At 43.2% G+C, this 18,539-nt stretch overlaps 2 protein-coding genes and 1 long non-coding RNA gene across 6 annotated transcripts in view; 1 reads left to right on the forward strand and 2 right to left on the reverse strand.

Annotated features, from left to right (window-relative positions):
• Nucleotides 1-3,462, reverse strand: part of CHPT1 (choline phosphotransferase 1) — a 20,264-nt gene extending 16,802 nt beyond the window's left edge. Inside the window, exon 1 of the mRNA XM_044441076.1 lies at nucleotides 3,205-3,462. Coding sequence (XP_044297011.1) covers nucleotides 3,205-3,435 — 231 coding nt within the window. The 5' untranslated portion in view covers nucleotides 3,436-3,462. The remainder of the gene's footprint in view (nucleotides 1-3,204) is intronic.
• Nucleotides 3,229-18,539, forward strand: part of LOC123028830 — a 59,547-nt gene continuing 44,236 nt past the window's right edge. For 2 of the 3 annotated variants that reach the window (XR_006415770.1, XR_006415768.1), the window contains exons 1-3: nucleotides 3,229-3,277; nucleotides 4,239-4,316; nucleotides 6,173-6,239. This is a non-coding gene — a long non-coding RNA (uncharacterized LOC123028830). Of the gene's footprint in view, nucleotides 3,278-3,786; nucleotides 4,107-4,238; nucleotides 4,317-6,172; nucleotides 6,240-18,539 lie in introns of those variants that run through there. The other variant, XR_006415769.1, reaches the window with a different exon arrangement.
• The window catches only part of MYBPC1 (myosin binding protein C1), a 99,103-nt gene continuing 88,126 nt past the window's right edge, over nucleotides 7,563-18,539 (reverse strand). The window contains exons 25-28 of one of the 2 annotated variants that reach the window (XM_044441075.1): nucleotides 17,934-18,070; nucleotides 16,742-16,928; nucleotides 10,633-10,672; nucleotides 8,111-8,212 (exon numbers count right to left, since the gene is read on the reverse strand). In XM_044441075.1, the coding sequence (XP_044297010.1) occupies nucleotides 10,662-10,672; nucleotides 16,742-16,928; nucleotides 17,934-18,070 (335 nt within the window). In that variant the 3' untranslated portion in view covers nucleotides 8,111-8,212; nucleotides 10,633-10,661. Of the gene's footprint in view, nucleotides 8,213-10,632; nucleotides 10,673-16,741; nucleotides 16,929-17,933; nucleotides 18,071-18,539 lie in introns of both variants that reach the window. The other variant, XM_044441074.1, reaches the window with a different exon arrangement.

The following is an 18,539-nucleotide window of genomic DNA, read 5'->3' on the forward strand; positions in this document are numbered from 1 at the left end:
GGTGGCAAACAGATGGAAGACCTTTCCAGTGATGGCTCCCCACCTGTGCAACTCTTCTTGTGCCTACACTCCCAGCTTTTTTGGTACTAGGCAAACTACCAAAGTTCTTTTACACGCCTACCTTTTAACATTTTAAAATCACATATCTGTCTTTTATTTTAAAGTCAATATTGTTATTTTCGGCTCTACTTTGATAAGGGTTGATTATTCTATTTCTACCATTATGAAATAACTGCAGCCTTTTTATGTCTTTGGAATTTTCTTTCAATGTATTTTATTGACATCTTAGTGTATTCCTTGATTTTTTTTCTTTTAGGTTCTGTTTCTGAACTGTTAAACATCAGGGATGAATTATTACCAGAAATGTCCACCTTAACTTGTTATATAGACTCTATATATCTGTACAGGTCCCTGCCCTTCATTTTTAAAAATCCTACTAAATTTCTAAATCCCACTTCAAAAATAAAGCTTTATTTTTGACAGCTGTCAAAAGTTACCACTCTATAAACAGCATGGCTCAAATTTTTGCATGTTCCCAAGTTGGACATATTAATCCAAATTAAGTCCAGTTAAACCCAAAGAAATAAAATCATGAAGATCTTGCTGTGAAGGGGGTAAACAAGTTGTCACTAATCCTCATGAGCTCAGATCACTCACACCTTTGGTTACATTTGTCAGCTTGCCTTTTCACACCTATCAGATGACACCAAGACAGAAAATTTTGGTGTCTGCTGCCTTTGTTGGGCAATGGCAAGGGTGGATACTTGGTGGACTTTGCCATGCATGTTTAAATTAATAATAAGCATTTTTGAAAGCATTCTCTCCCTCCCTCCCTCTCTGTACAGCCCAGTAGCTAAAGTTCTCTGTGTGGTTCATAGCAATTCATAAACTCAGATACAATAATTAAAACAGAATGAAATAAAATACGAATTAAATAAAACACAGCATAAAATTCCAATACACAAAATTTAAAAATTTAAATCACAAAAAATCAATAGAACTAGACAGGGAGGATTTGTTTCAAATGAAATTGATTTAAAAAAAATGTAAACATTGCATGAATATACAGCCTCATGTTACATAATTAAATTATAAATTAATCCTTATTTCATGAAATAAATCCTTAATGAATATGAATGAATCCTTAATAATGAATCATTTCATTATCACCTTTGCACTATAATGTATCTTAAACAGAAAACTATCTTTAGATAGATTTTTCCTCAAAAAGTATTTTCTTAAACAATTCCGATTTAAATAGAAAAATCTGATCAAGTTTTAAAAATCCAAAATTTTTGCGAGTTAAAAAAGTGAATTTTATCCACCCTGGAAGTAGGCTTGTTAAAACAGTGGACACGTCTCATTATAGACACTGAATGCCTGGAAGTAGAGGGCAATCTTAATGCAGTGCTAGAAAAAGCTGGTGCCAGGTGGGCTCAGGGGAGGGCTCAAATACAAGCTCAAGTTGGTAAAGAGGAGGGAAAGAGTTCTGCCCCTTGGCACTGCTGTTACAGGTAGTCCTTTGTAAGGCAGGTAGACTGAGGCAGGTGACTGGTTCATCTGCAAACATCCTCCACCCATACTTGGCATTGAACCTGAAAAGCACTACAAAAGCATTATTAGAGTTTAAGCAGGCAACTTGTTTTCTCCACCAGTGGGCACAAGTCAGCAGCTCTCCACAAGACTTGCACAATGCCTTGGACAAAGCCCTCTACAACACCTGGAACACTGCGCCATCAGCTCTTACTAGCCATGTACCGAAACTCCACCTTCTTAGGACAGAAAGGCAATCCTACCACTCCAAGCTACTTGGGGTAAGCTGACAGATACAGCACTTTTTGCTCTCAATATGCACAGGTTGGGCTCTACAGCAGCAAAGATGCATGTGTTATGAGAATGCTAGGAAGACGCAACATGCAAGCAACAGAAGCAACACAGCAACCAGTCACCTACAGCAGAGGTCACTGGCTCCCACCCCACCATCCAGCGATTCCTATGTATTAATCTCTCCCCACCCACACACCCTCCATCACAAAGGAAAGCTCTAAATACTTAAGTTACCATGCAGCTCACTTCCTTCCATAAGCATCAGAGAAGAACATGTGATCCTCCAAATGTTGTTCAACTATAAATCCCACCAGGCTTAGCAGGTATGACCAATGTTGAGGGATGATGGGAACTGAAGTCCAACATCATTAGCAAGGCCACACACTCTCCATCCCTGCCGTAAGACCACAACTCAAGGCATCTCTGACTGCAATCCTATCTACATTTACTTGGGATAAATCTGTCAACGTTCTTTGTTGTCCAGCTTTTGCACCCACACATAGAATATGGGAATAGAACAATGTGGATGGTCTTGGCTTTGGTCTTCAGTGAAACATCCTTCCACTTGATGCCCTTTTCTAGATGCTTTACAGCCGCGCTTTCAACTCTCAGTCTTCTGTCTTTCTTAAATTGCTGACTGAGTAATGGAGTCAGTCTTTTCAAGGCTGACAATGAAGTTCAGTAATTCTTCAGAAGGTCATGATTTTTGCTTTCTTAATATTCAGAGCCAGTTCTGTTTCTGCACTTTCACTTTCAATCAGGGATCAGTTTAATGCAATGCTACTTTCTGTCTGTAACGCAGTATTATCTGCATTGCTTAAATTCCTGATGTACTTTCTGTGACACTTATTTCCTTCCAAGAAACCTGAAGTGGTTTACATAATCCTCCTTACCATTTACCTTCACATAGCTGCGAATGAGTGCAGGGCCCCAAGTCGGGCATTGGCCCGGTGGCTGAGTGGGTCGAGGCCCTGGCTTTCACAAGTCCCAGGCCAACACTCCAAGCACTGCGCCCTGGCTCAAGGGCGCAGGGCACGGATCGCACCCGTGTTCCCCGGGAAATGCGTCTAGGACAGGATTCCCCAACTCAGCGCCCTGCAGTTCTTGCAACCTTATCAGCCCTGACCAGCAGGGCTGATTTAGGGACGTTCGAGGCATCTGCAAAGTACCGCCCAGGGGACGTTGTCCCCAACTATGTAGCCACGGAGAGCAGCTCAACCCTGGCGTGGGCCACCGTCTCCGCAGCACCGGACCCCCTCCGCGCGCCCCAGCGGTTCCTGCCCCCGCCCAGCCCCCCCCCCCCGAGGGAGAGGCGGCGAGGGACGCGCCCTCGGGGGGCTCTGCCCGCCTCGGAGCCGGCGTCGCCCGCCCGCCTACCTGCTCGGTGGCGGTGGGGCAGTGGCTGATGAGCACGAGCGTCGGGAGCAGGTTGAGGACCAGGCCGCCGAGGGTAATGGCGTTGGGGGCCAGCCAGGCCGGCGTGCGCTCCACCAGCCAGGCCCAGTAGCGCTGCAGCGGCGGCTCCAGCAGCGAGCGGCCCGACGCGCTGTAGCGGTGCTGCTCCAGGCGCCTCAGCTGCGCCGCGCTCAGCGGCTCCGGCAGCGCCATGGCGGCTCCCAGCCAACGCCGCCCTGCGCCTCCCCGGCCGCGGCGCTCCGAGCGGCCCCAGGCTCCGCAGCGCGGCGGGAGGAGCGGCCGCCTCCCCTCGGCGGGGCGGGCCGGGCCGGGCCGAGAGCGAAGCAGGAGCAGCCGCCCCGCCTGGAGGCGGGCGCAGGGAAGCCGCAGCCGCCCGTCCAGCGCAGCCGCGAGAAACGGGCGCACGGCTCGCCCGCGCTACCAGAGCCGCCGGGGGCGCCCGTGGCCAGCGGCGCCCGCGCTGGCGGCGCGCTCGCCGCTAGCGCCCCAGGCAGGGCGAAATGCTGCGCGGCGAGGGAGCGAAGCGCCGCGGCGGCCAGGGCTTCCCTTTGGAGGGGAAAGGCGCAACCTGGAAGGCATCCCGCGCTTGGGAGGCGGCGCGAGTGCCTGCTACGACAGAGCAGCCGGTGCTGCGCGTGCCCCGGGCGCCGCGGTTGGGCTGTGGGGCGCAGCGCTGAAGGGGAGGGGAGGCGCATACCGCCTGACCGCCCGCGGGCCGAGCGCCGCTTCGGAGCACCCCTGGCGCTGCAGGCCAGTGGCGGGCAGGGCCGAACGCAAAGCGGTGGGCCCCCTGCATACTGCACTGTAAAGCGGTTCCTGCCAGTACCTAAGCCGCGGGACAGGCACCTCTGCTTTGCCAAATGGTATGGGTTGGCAGCTTAACTCTGTAACATTATTACTGGAACATACGCTCTAGTGGATACAGTAGGGTTTATTGCTGGGTAAACAACTATGGGATTGTGCTGTCAGCCTGAACTTGATACGGTTCTTTCCAGTCTCACAGGAGATCGACAGCTACTCCGACAGCCTGAACAGAAAGAGTTAGGAGCGGAAACAGGGCCCTGAAAATCTGTGTAATTGCCCCCCTTTACCTTCCCTTCTATTCTTCCTTGTGTGTTGTGTCTTTTTGGATTGCAAGCCTGTTTTACTAAATATGCATAAGCTGCCCTGGAAGCCTTTTTGGTGGAGAAGCAAGATAAAAGTACTCTTAATAAATGAACAATAAATACCAGATGTTCCTAGTTAGTTCTAACAAATTTCTTATCCCTGGGTGAGTTCTCCTTGGCTTCATGGGCCATACTGGAAAAGATAAAGGGCTCCTTAGGAGTAGCTTCCTTTGAGCACAGTGGGTTTTACCTCTGAGCAAACATGAACAGAATTGTGTGGCACTTAATGCAGAGGGTGAAAGTCCACTGCCTTCCATGGCTGCTGGACATCCTTCCGGAGGAACCACACAACTGCAGCTGAAAATTGTGTTTTGTCTCAGGATCTGCATTAAATTTTGGGAGCCCTTGTTCCTCTTTCAAAAGAACCTTTTAGATAGAGGCCTTTTAGTTATGGCACCTAAATTACAGAATTGCCCAACTAGGAAGCTTAAAAAGTGTTACAATAGAATATCCAGACCAAGAATATGTGGTGGTAGATTTGGTCAGCTGTGACATCAGAGGACGCGTGTAGTGCAGGAAGGGCTGGGGTCTGTAAAGAGTTGGGCACCCTTTGAGGCTCACACCCGAGAAGGAGCTCTACAGCTACCTCAATCTCCAGGGCTTCACAACCCAGCTTCTGCTATTCCTTGCCGTTTCTTTGTGAAAAGACCGTGCAAATACTGGCCTCACTCTGCCTTGTCCTCTTGGCAGTGATAGTTTGTCCCAGAGAGGCAGGGCAAGCAAATGAGCGATGGCAGGAGGAAAAGGAGTTTGTACAAAGTACAAAGTATACTGTGACCACCCAGGGAATATTGTGTAGAATTCTGGCTGCTGCACCTCAAAGAGAACATGGTCGAGCTAGGACAGTGCAGCACCTGATTAAGGTCATTCCACTAGGAGGCAAGGATACAACATTTGGGGCTTTTTAGCCCCAACGAAAGGTCGACTGAACAGGTCTATGGCACAGAAGTATAACATTATGCACGGTGCAGAAAAAATAGAGGGATGCATTTCTCTCTCGCACTCTTCACACTAGAACCCAGGGTTATCCCAATAAGCTGACTGGTGGGAAATTTGGGATGGAGAACAGGAAGCACTGTTTCATACAGTGCATAATTAAAACTACAGGTTTCCTTTCCTCAGCATGTAGTGATGGCCACCAGGTTGGACAGATTTCAACAGGGATTAGAGAAATCCATGATGGTGGAAGCTTTCCATGAGTACTAGTCATGGTGTCTATATACTACTTCCAGTGTCAGAGGCAGAATGCATCTGTCTACAGGTTGCTGGGGGAAGTGACTAAGAGGGTATTACGGCACTCATATTGCCTGCTTGGGAGCTTCTCATTGGCATCTCATTGGCCACAAGGAAAGCAGTATGCTGGACTAGATAGGACTTTGGTCTGATCTTCTTGTCTAAGTGGGTCCTCTTAGGGATGGGGAAGTGCCAAGAACAGCTTGCCCAGAAGCCCACCCTGGGAAGCGGCAACTCTTTAATGGGGGAAGAAAAGTGCTCGCCATTGGCTGAGTGACCTAAAGGATTCATATCCCATGGAGGCAGCTGCACCACTTGCGTTTTCGCATGCCATGCTGCTGCTAAAGACACACTGCCAAGGGTGGGAGGGAATGACCTGATAATTCTACTTTTGTAACATCTTCTACTGCAGTGTCATTTGAGGTGGCAGCAGCTGGGAGCAACTCTCTACCTTTTTTCAGATGGGCTACTTGCAGCTCCCTAATCTTCCACTGTCACTAACTTAGTTTCTTCCTCTCATTTAATTGTAGAAAAAGAAGAAGGATTTGAATTGTCAACTGGGCGGCTAGACATTTTTCTCAGTATGACTCAGGCTGGGTATGTCAATTTCGTGTCACATTAAATGATGAAATTGTATTTGCATAGCATATATTCTGGTTTGTATATCTCGCCCATGTTGCATTACAAGACAAACCACATTCATGTTCTTGTTGATTTTTTCCATGTTAACAATTGCCTTGCATAGGAACACATCAAGTTGTCACAGGAATTAGAATGGAGTTGTTTCTCTGCATAATCCCTTCACCAACTATAAACAGGATTATGAGAGCATTATTTCATCTCCTACTTTATACTCTTCAGGGTGGAAACCTTGATTTTTGTGCATTAATGCTTAATGTACATAGATTTCTGCATTGATAACACCAGTGAATAAAACACATCCAGCTGGACCAGCTTTTCACAGGAGCTAGTCAGATGTCTCTGTGAAACCTACTTAGAAAGCAAAAGCTTTCCTTGCTGCAGTTGCTATTCAGTTGCATCTCTCTGAACATGCGAGGTTGCATTGGTCATTACTGACCATTACTGCATCTTGAGGAATACCTATGGATCATGTTTCAGATTTACAGGATCTGTCCTTGACATTCATTGGAATAGCATGTTACAACTGCGATTTCCTTAGCTGAAGTGACTGTACTGGAAAGGGAGTTTGTACAACACATTTAAAGGTGTACTTTTGGTTGCATTCAAGTGGAGAATACATCATACAAACCAGGCTGTTGATGCATACAAATGCTGCTTTCTCTGTGCATGCATGTGTACATGCATGCACATTCATGTGCAGCTGGGCTGTTGTGGTGGATTCTATTGTTTTGAATAACCGCTGTAGATTTTGGGTCATTCAACATTTACCATACAAACGTATGACTCCACAGAATGGGTAGCATTATTTGGAAGCAAAGCCGACTACATGAACGTGCGTGCCCATGTTCCTCTTAATTTGTGCCTATTGAGAGTTGCTCCCAGGTAATGGGTTCAGGATTGGGTTGCAGGAGTCATTGTGAAACAGTGGTACAAACTGCTGGCTCCGTGGCTTGGTTGCTAGAGGCAAGGATTACACAGCTCTCTAATAATTTTATTCCATGACTAATTGCTGGTACATCTTCTAGCACTTAAATTTGTGTGCTACAATTTGTCTATACCTGTTTATTGGTAGATAGCCAATCAGTTTGCCCAACCATGTGCTGAACTTACCTCCCTTTGTATTACACTCATAATCTAGGATCTTGAGATGCAGTTTGAGTAACAAAAAGGCAAAGGAACAGCACAAACCAAACGGCAACAGTAGCCAAAAATGAAACAAACACAAAAGTCTCACATGTTTGGCTAGGTCTTTAAACACTTCAGCTTTATTGTACATTACATGAAAGGTTAGATAGTAGCGAAGAGAAATGGGACTCACTAATGACAGTAAAGAAAACTGAAATCTTTTAACTGAAGATGCATTGAGCTGAAATAACTGTTAAATGCTGAAAATTGTGTACTAAGCAGTCTGTTTTTAGCAGCCTATGAAAAATGTTAAATCCATTATTTATCAAAAGAGGTATGTATTTCAAGGCCTGGCTGCATTGCCACTGGGTTAGCAGTATCTGCTTCTCAGAAAAAGAATATAGCTAACTATATAAAGTACAAACTAAAAGATCAGCTCCCATGCGTATTTGCTCAGCTTTTCTTTTCTGCATTAAAAAAGAGAGAAGAAAACAAAAACATAATGTGGAAGATTACAGAACACAGATAAACTTCCACTTAAATCATTTCAACCCAAAAAGCAATCCATGCGTGTATGTTCTTTCCACCAGCAGCAGCAGGAAGAGGGCAGGGCATACATCAGACCTTGGCAGGCGTTTAAAAACTGTGCGGCGCTGGCTACCAGTATCCAATGCGGCAGTGGAGAAGCACTGTGGCCAGGCATTATTTTTCATCAGGATGGCCTGCTTGTATTTCTTGCATATAGGACTGAATGATATGTGGGGGCACCCCTTGCATTAGTAGTCTGAAGAATGAGACCCCACCTACGGACAAGGAATAAAATCGGAGTTAAAGCAACCAAGAGGACAGGAGTTTGTAGAAAGTGAGATCCAGCTGTGAACATTTGAGCACATGTCCTGGTTACTCTGCCATTGGCACCAACCGTGGCCTCCTCATGGCAAGTTACCTTTGCCTTGGCTGCAAAGTCCATAAGTACTTATTAAGTGGGTTGGTACAATCAGGCTGGAGGTTTCCACACTGTCACCTGCTGAACATAGTGAGAAGGCCCTCATTGTGATGTTGCCGACCTACATGGTACCTGTGATGGTGAGTGAGGGCAAGAAGACTCAGTGTGATGCTGGATGTGGGAAGCTGTGCTAGACCAGAGCACACATTACATTTGCCAAGGGATGCAGAAGCAAACGCAGATTCCCTGTGCGAGCTGGTCTATTACTCAGCTCTCACTCTCTGATAGGAAGAATGTCAGCCAAATGTGATGTTCATCAGGCAAATGAGACATCAAGGGAGTGATCGGATGGCCCCTGAACATTGTCTGAGGGACCACAAGATAGCTCAGATTCCCAGCTCTGCAGCTGGAGACAGTGCTCGCACAACGGAATTGGGAAACAGAGGTCTGGCCTCGTTTCCTGCCCCTTTGCAATCAGCATGGAATGAACCACAGCAACTGCTCACTGAGTTTAGGAAAGCAATGTTGAGAGGGGACAAAGGGAAGGAGATGAGTCTAGAGAGACCAGAATACAAAATGGCCAACTAGCAGAAATCCATAGAGGAAGGAGCAGGGAGGCAAAGATTTTTCTGTAGTGGATGAATGTGAGCCTTCTAGTTTGGAGGTTCACACCTCTCCCCATTGGATTAAGCCCTAAATGTATGGTTACTTCCATACCTCTTGCACACAACGCTTAACAATGGAAGTAGATGCATGACAGCACAGCATTTTGTGTCACCTCTCTCCTATATGCACACATTTGCCAAATGCTGTGATGTCATGTCACATACCCACTTCAAGTAGGCAAACACGAGGAGACATGGAGAGCCAACCATTTAAGGCAACATCTAGTCCAGCCATTGGGTGTTGGCTCATGGGCAATATGGTCATGTGACTGTTCCACAGCAAGCAAAATTCTCAGCTGAATCCTCAATTACAGTACTTCAGTTTGGTCCACTTTCAGAAGTTTTGTGATGTCAGAGTAAATGTGTGTTGTCTTAAGTTGTTTTGAAGGGAAAGGAAAGCATTTTATGCTTATATCACCCATCCAAAGCTTGTTAACTTGCTTATATGTTACATGCAACTAGTAGAACACACTTCCCCCAAAATGTGTTTAATATCAGTGGAAAAAATTGCTATGCTTACTATCACTAGCAGTAATAGTAACAGTACTATCTCCTTCAACACCCATCTCAAATTCAAGCCACAATACTGCAGATTTTTGGTGGTCAGAGGACACGTTTCTGATTGTCCAGCATATTTCCTGGAGGTCTTCCCACCATACTTAGGTCTCACGAAGCAGCAGAATCATGTGCATAGTCTTTATTAATACTATTCAAAGTCCAAACTCCAGCAGTGGTTCCTTTAGATAGCTGATACTCATTCAGGGGAGAAAAACGCGATAATTCCTTCTCCATGATGTTCTAACAGAACTATCACCATTTCTTAATCTCAAGCACAATCACTAATAACAGACTTACCTTTTGGTGTTTTTCTGATTTGCAACATTAATCAAAAACCTTAAAAACCTTTTGAAAATTAGCTTAGTAAATACCACCTGTACATTTTGGCTTTACTGCGCCATGTTTTATCATTGACCCTTGGGGAGATGGTTTCTTCCACATTCATGAACATGAAAAACACAAGGCATTCCTGTGCAATCTGTCATATCAAAGTAAACTGATTTTGACTCAAAGTAATTAAGAAAAGTTGCTGAAGGGTTTTTTTTTCTTTTGAGCTACACTTTCTTAATGCGAAAGACAAACAAAAGAAAAAAGCATGCTTTTAAAGCATTCTTTAAAGTCACTGTAATGTAATTTTTTTCAAGAAAAATTAGGTAATAGCTGGGTATCAACAGCATCATTTCTTGAGGCATCTGAACCTTGAGGCAAGTAGCTAGCTTTAAATGCTAGGATGCCCTGATAGTGGCTTGCTTATGTATGTGTAGTAAGCTGTTAACTGGGCTCATGCTTTGTTGCATATTGCTGAAGTCTTTATATAAGCTGTTAGTGGCTGCATTATCACAGGGAGCTGTAATCACAAGCATTTATTGGGCAGATTCAGGGTTATCTGTTAATTGTGAGCGTAGTAATATAAAAGTCAGTCTATTGCAATATTGGTTTAACTACCCTATTTTAATTAAATGACATAATGAAAATTATGCCATACATAGGGTAGGCTTTGTTTGACATGACAACAGCCATAAGCTTCATATGCAGGGACCATATGAAAGCTTACCTTAGATGACACTATACATTCAAAAATCCTTACTGTGCAACTAAGGGAGAGAGAGAGAGAGAAGTTGTAAGCACTTAACTTGCTAAACACAAAAGTACAGAACTTGTTGAGTGAAATTATGTTCACAACTATGATAAGATGATGTTTTAATCCTTAGTCATGTGAAACGTGAGAGAGAGAAAGAGAAGCAAATGGACAGTCAAAATAGGCAGGGGTCTAGCACTACTTCAAGATTACTATTAATACATGAAGCTTTATTAATTATGCACAAACACAAATGATTGGCTCAGGCAGCTAATCTAACAGACACAATGGAGCCAATCAGATTGTGTGACTAACCTACAACCAAAACAAAACTCAACTAAATTTAAACACACATATATATATCTCCAAGTGTTTCTTAATATAGGAAAAAGCCACACACATAGCACTGAACTATATATATGTGTGCAGTAAAGTTCTAACAGGCAAAATTATCAAGTATTTCACAGTTTGCATTCTACTGTATACCTCTGCAAACAATGCTGATAGCATTTAAGAAAAAATATTTATTCTGCATGAGCCTCTTCAACTGTAAGGTTTGGGGATGTTAAGAAGAGAGTAGCTCTTATAAGAACTATCCAGTCTAGGTAGAATGGAAAGCGTATATTACAGGCTGCTATAAGATTAAGAGCTTTTGAGAAAATGCATAATTTCTCAAAAGTAAATTGCACTATGTACAATGGGTCACACTCCCAGGTAACTGTGTGGTCACTTTGGTCCTGCTTAACAATTTAGAAGTTGGTAGTGTGTTTCTGCTCAGAAAAATATATGTACTTATTTAATAGATTTATATACTGCAGACCATACTTAAAAATATCTCTAAGGTGTGATTGAAGTTCATTTTTGATTCAGCTCTATGCGGTGGTCTGGATTATGGACAGTTCTTTCAATTTATCTGAATATTAAAATAGACACAATTCTTGGATGTAAGGTAGATGTTACTAAAGGATGAGTAAGTACAACAATTACACGGGTGGATTATTTCTAGAGATGAAGTGGAAATTCTAACCTCAGCTTTTCATAATGTTAGTTCCCAGGTTCTTGATTAATTTGGCCTTCTTTGCCCATGCCATAGCCAGTATGCCATGGGGCAACCATATGTTCTAAGAACAAATATGAAATACACGCTTCTCATGCAAACACATTTCATATAAGAAGAAAGAAATGAAATGAAAGGTAATGCCCAGTGGAATATGATTTCAGAAACCTGTTTCTGCCCCGCCAAGAAGATTGGTTCTCCTGGGGTAATTACTCCATGATATATCACTGCAGAATTAGAATATTTGTACCAATATTTATTCTCATTTGAAATACACCAGTTATCATTTTTTCAGTAGGTTTCTATAAACAACAAAACATTCTAGTCTCTCGTATTAGATTGTCATCAGTAACAACACAACAAAAACATGATGGGAACATTCCCTCCAATCCCATAAATCTGAAATAGTCTGATCAGGTCAGTAGAACTCCTTGAGAATAAGTAGCCTGACAAGTGCAGCTTTGGGAATGATCCAAAACTCCTTGGTCAACTGAACATTCTCAAGTGAATCTTACTTCCTTCATTAATTTCAAGGAGTTTTGTCTTTTCTCCCACCGGCCAAATAACAGCCTTTGCAAAACAAGCCGCACTACACCCAAGGCCTTGTTTGCACTGGTCTTTTTTCAGAGTGCTGGGCCTGCCATCAGATGAATTGCATGAGCATACAGATCCCCACAGCCTCCTAGTTCAGGTGGAGAAAACTGCAGTGCTGACGCAGGCTGAACCCCTGGGCAGGAGTGGCAGTCAAGCTTCCCCTACACAAAGTGGGAACATTTCTCATGCTAGTCCTATGCTGGCTGAGTGGTTTGCAGAAGGGGCATGCAAGGAACCTCAAACTGCAACTGGTACAGACACATATCAATAACAAGATACCCTTTAGTAATCTTTAACGAATACACTCAGTAGCAGAAACAAAGACACGATGACCTAGTAGCTCTTCCAGGACTGGCTCAGAGTGGCTTACACCGGCAAAATGACAGGATGCAGGTAGGAAAAATAGAATCAGGAAGTTGTCTTTTTAATAGGCTCATACTTAGATGCAGCTTTGTTGCCAAACTGTAGCAGATCCATTCCAACATTCTTATTGGTTTCAATGGATATGAATTGAATGTGATAAGCCTCAAAGTCCATACTGTTTGTGACACACAGATCTGTGCATAAGATCCCCTTGTTTGTCTGGTTTTAAGTAGTAGTAATGGCTGGGGGGGGGGGGATTTGGATTGGGATGTGGCAGGCGAAGGGCAAATCAGAAAAACTTCACAGAGGGAAGGCTTGAACCCCCTCGCTTTGTACCATGGTCCCAATCCAAATGCGTGGCCTTCCTTGGCTTACTTAAAACACATCCTATTCAAGGTTCTGACAGATCATATCTTGTTTGGCCCTGAGGCAGTTGCTCTGGAATTCACATAAAGCAACATAAGAGCACAGCAAATATCCTTCATCAATACTTTGCTTTGAAAGTGGAATCAAAAACACACAATCAAGACCTTCTTAAAAAGCATTAACGTTCAGCAAATATATGAAAGACATACATGGGGCTTGTGTACACAATATTTTGTTACAGTCCTACAATGGCTAATATTCATACACAGTGCAGTTCAGAAACAGGAAACAGAAACAAATGAACGAAGAATCGGTGCCTGATGCTAGAAACTATCACTTCTTCATTTGAGTCACTTAGATTAATTTTGGGTGCGGAGAGCACTGTATGCAAGTATACTTTCAACTGAAATGCAAGAGAACGTGGATACAGGCATATATTTCTGCCTGAATGGGTCAACCCTATTAAGAGAGGAGCTGAGCCAGCAAAAAATCGCTTGATTTTGGCTTCAGTGTAAATTCTTGAAACATCTGGATGTTTGTTCAGAGAAATGATTTAACTGTGCAATGCTATACATGTCTACACAGAAATAGGTCCTATTCAGATCAGTGGGGCTTACTCCCAGGCAAGTGTGTGTAGGATTTCAGCCTTAATTGTGGGACTTAGTGACTGCTGGTTGAAGTGGAAGTATGCAATGGATGCCCTGCTAGTTTAGCAGACTGCTGTACAGCTCCAAGGGAAAATAATCACGTTCATTCAAGTAAGTAAGTAAATCACAGTAGCAAATACCAGGGGTGGCAGGCAAGACAGCAAAGGGGAAAAAATAATGCTTTATGATGAGATATTTAAACACACCAATGTATTCTATGGCTGTAAGCCAAAATGACACTCATGCTTTCAGTGTGAAAATTTTTTAGCCTCTCCATGTATAAATGTTAAAACAGCTGGGATGTTAAGTAGAAATTACTCTGTTGTATATGGAAAGGACTCAGCGTGAATGAAAAAGCACACAAACATACGTAGATTTTTACAGCAACATTTTACCACACTGTACAAATCCCAGGAGAAATAGACATATTCTACTGTAATTTATAGTGAGGACTGTGAGAATACAATTACAAGGTGAATTTCTGAAGCAGTGTGAGACTTCCAGCTCGAAGGCTTAGGAATTATATTGACAAATTAGTCTAACCTGACCTTTAAGACTTCAAAATAGAGGCAAAGGGTGCTTTACAGCTAATCATTTATCATGCAGTATTGAGGAGAGTGTTTGCCTGGAATTATAGCATGTATTTTATGAAGAAAAGTAGGCAGCAGGGCAACTCAATAAATACGTTTATCCTAATAAATGCACAATGATATCTCCATTAGGGATGTGTGAAGAATCCGGCAGGGTGCAAATCCAGTGGATTTTCCTGACTCAGCCCTCAGGATTCTCATTCCCCAAGCCTGTGCTGGTGTCAACTTGCTATGATGCAAGTCAAACTGATTCACAGACTTCCATCTCCAAGACAGGCTATTATTTGCACATTTTAAATGCTGAAGACATTCCGGTAAATGGGGCAACATTTGTCCTGGATGCATCTCTGCACCCTTTTTCTCTTCCAGCAGATCAAAATGAAGCGCTTATAAAACATAGTCGTTTACTGGAGCTTAACACAGTTTGTTGTGACATGGGGCATTTTCTATGAGTGCTGTTAACAAGTTCCAGAAATCAAACTAATGATCCCTCTAATCTGGCTGAGTAGCTTCTGCCCATGCAAAGCATTGATTCCAACTGGAAACAACCCCCTCCTCCCTTCCTTTTCCTAGACCCTTGACTAAACCCTCAGGGTGGTTCATGTAACTTGCAGCCAAACAGCTGGAAAACCTGATGCTACATAATTTGTTCCCCATTTCAGTTTCCTCTCCAGCTTGTTGTATGGTTTATCCCCAGTATGCCCAGGATGGTTTGGTTCTCAGCTTCTGCCTGACTAATCATCCAATCTTGCTTTTGAGCCTTGACTTTTCAGAGCTACCTGCAACAACTACTAGGCTAGACATGCACATGGTGGGCGTGTCGTGAGCAGAACTGGCTGGAGCCGGGAGTCAAATTAGATGGCCCAGGAGGCCCCTTCTGACTCGCTCTGTTTCTGTGTTTCTACTACCTTGTTTATTTCACACTCCAAATCTGAACTGTCTGGTTGGGTATGCTGCATTGTGAAATTACATTATATATATATAAAATTATATAATTTGCATAACCTTATGCATATATCACGTAGTTTGCATGTTTTACAAAAATCAGCACTTGAAAAGGATTTGACATGTTTTCACAAATTGGCTGATTTTCTACAAACTGCTAGAACTATGTACATTTTGGGCCCAGCTTGTGCAAAATATGCAAAAATGTCAAATGCTGTGATTTACAGAATGTTTGTAAAGTTGCACAAATGGTCTCATTTGCTCCAAATTCCTTAGTATTTAAACAACAATAAAATGTGCAAACTGCAGCTCAACTTAGATAAGTCTAAAGAAAAACTCCTGATTCTGCCCACTTCCAACCACTGAATCAGAAGTAAGTCCATTGATCTCAAACTAACTGGAATTTCCAAACATTTACGCATGGCCATTTTGTGAAACAATTTACTTCTCTGCTGTTTGAGTGACTGAGAAAGATAGATAAGAAATTACACAAAGTCCAAAGTTGATCTGCAATGTACTATTAACACATTGATAAATTGGATTAGTTATCTAAAGAATGAATGGTACTTTTGATTTTTAATATTTCCTTGTAACAAATAACGAAGTCTCCTTTTCTTATCTGCCCAAATAGCAAAATAATGTCATAAAGCATTGGTGTGGCTACATGAATTTTATATATAGGTTCTGAATATGAGAAGAAAAAAAGGGAAGATAAAGTCAAATTTGCAAAACTCAAAGCAAATCTGACTTTATTTGCTTCATTCCCTACATAGCTTAAAAAACTAGTTTAAAGCCTGTTTCACAGCATTGTGTCTTTATGGCACTGTTCTGCTAGTTTGGAAACACAAGTAAAGGAGGAGTCTCTTCTGCTGAGTACTTTCCAGTTTAATGAAAAAATGCTGATGTGTGGCAAGGCACTCTGAAGCTTGCCATATGGTGCTAAACAGCAGGAATGAGATGTAGCTCTAGACCCCAGACGTGTCCCTGCATGTCTGTGGCTGGGCAGACACAATGCACTACAATCAAAGCATTTATACTGAGGTTAATGAGACTGCAGAACGTACTTTGTCAGCTGCAGTGGCCAAGCTCAGGTTGTTTCATTTAGATCAAGCTTTGCCCAGATTGCTTCAAAGTTAAACATAGAAACTGGGAGATGCAGTCCAAGATCTCCTGCATCTTGTGTAGTTTAGCCCCAATATCCTTTCACCTACAGCCTTCCACAGCCTTGTGCACCCCAGATGTCATGCACTAAAACTTCCATAGCAGCAGCACATCTGGAGGATGCCAAGCTAGGGAAAGCTGATCATCCTCCAAACATATTACTAACCTTCAACAGTAACATATTCCATAGCTCCCAGTAAAGCTTGAATATTTCACCAATATTTTGCCATCAATAAATCACCTGTTCTCTAAACATTACTCTATTACTCTTTCCTCTCCAAACAGCAAAGAGGTAAGCAAGCTTCTTCCCCAATCTATTTGTTTCTATCCAAAATTATTCCATTTAGCAGGAACTACCTTACCTTTTACTTCCAGTTTGCAGTCAACTTCTGCCTCACCAAGGCTGTTGACGGCCCTGCAAGTGTACGTGCCACCATCGTAGGGACTAGGTTTGCGGATCTCCAAAGTACAGACTCCCTGATTTCCAAACATCCTGTACCGAGGATCATTCATTATAACTATCTTGTTCTTCATCCATGTTATTTTGGGCTGCAGTTGAAAACAGAGAAAGAATACATGGAATGGAAAAGTAATGGTGGTCTTATGTTAACATTAGTTTAAAAGGGGGGAGCTGTTTGGATCATGTCATTCGATACAATTTACATTTTTTCCCATGTGAGCTGCCCTGGGAAAGGTGTGGTATATTATACAGAGATAAAACAAAACAAAACTGTTGCCCACATTCTGAACATATCACCTGACTGCACTTATGAATGAATTCATCAGTCTATTTCCGGGATGGAGATGCCCTTTCAGTCCGAGGCTGGACTCACTTTCAAACAACCACTCAGCAACCATGCTGCAGTGAAGGGTTGTGCCCTTAAACAACTTTCAATGCTGAATAGGTGTGCTTGCCAGAACACATAATTGCTGTCACTCCCTATTCCATGTATGTTGCTATGGGGCTGCATGGGGAGGATCAAAGACAGATTAGAAGGGGTCAAAAATGCAATCATTCCCAAACACATTGTAGCTTAAAGTTCATGATCTCCATTTGGATCCCTGTCAAAATACAGAATGCAGAGATGGCTTTGGCAACATCAGTTAAAATAAGTGAAGAAGCTTCTGCAAGCCAGAAATGGCTCACGATGGTGGTGGGGGGTGAGGGGTGGAGTGTGGGGGGGAGCTAAGTCAGTGCTGCTTGCTATGCTATCCCCTGGGATACCCATGGAAGGACTGAGGAGGAAGGAGATGAACAATGCGTGATGTGCCCAGTTGTCTTGCAGGAGCACTGTGGGTGGTTTCGTCAGCAATCCGTCCATCATGGCCTATTGCCAGAATAGATTTGTGCGGCATGGGTTGGCAAGACATTTCTATTTTGCTACAAAACGACAGTGTAGGATAGGTGGGGAGAGGCTCTAATCTCTAATCTGAGTCTGTCCCAAGATCAGTTCTGCTTTGCAAAGACAAGGATTACTGTATTCGAAAATGGCATAGAAATAACATGTGCATGCACATACCATGATGCTGTCTCATCAGAAATATATTTCTTACCTTGGGATTTCCTCTGACACTGCAGTTCAAAGTTGCATTGTAACCAGATACAGCATATGTATTAACTAATGGCTGAGTAAACAGTGGTGATTCAGTGAAATCAAAGGCTTCGTAAATTGGATTTTTGTAGGTTTTACCTGCAAAACAGATGTTTGGGAACTGCTAGAAAATAGTACTTTGTTTGGCTTCAGTCCTTCTAAATGACTGATAATCATTCATTTTAACAGGTATGCAATATTGTTGTGGCATAAAGGCAAAATGCACCTGAGATGTGGCATAACTTACTTAAACATCTGGGACCTGAGGTACATCATGTCAAATCCTGCCACCATTTCTGCAAGGTTATTTTTTCATGAATAAACTATCCTGAGAACTCATGCCTTCTGGTTGGATTATCCAGGGTGACTTTTTTTTTTTTTTGGGGGGGGGGGGAGGTTGTCATGACCTCTGAACCCAGCAAAGTGGGTCCTTCCATCCCTCCTCCTCCAGCTCAGAGCATCATTTGACAGTGACTGCCTTGATCCCCTTGTGAGCTTAGCACAGCTATGTGGGTTTACTTACCTCTGGGTAAGGTTTCATGCGCCCAATATGGAAGGCTCCAAGATT

Source organism: Varanus komodoensis, unplaced genomic scaffold, assembly GCF_004798865.1.
Source record: "Varanus komodoensis strain SLA01 unplaced genomic scaffold, ASM479886v1 scaffold39, whole genome shotgun sequence".
Classification (NCBI taxonomy): Eukaryota; Metazoa; Chordata; class Lepidosauria; order Squamata; family Varanidae; genus Varanus; species Varanus komodoensis.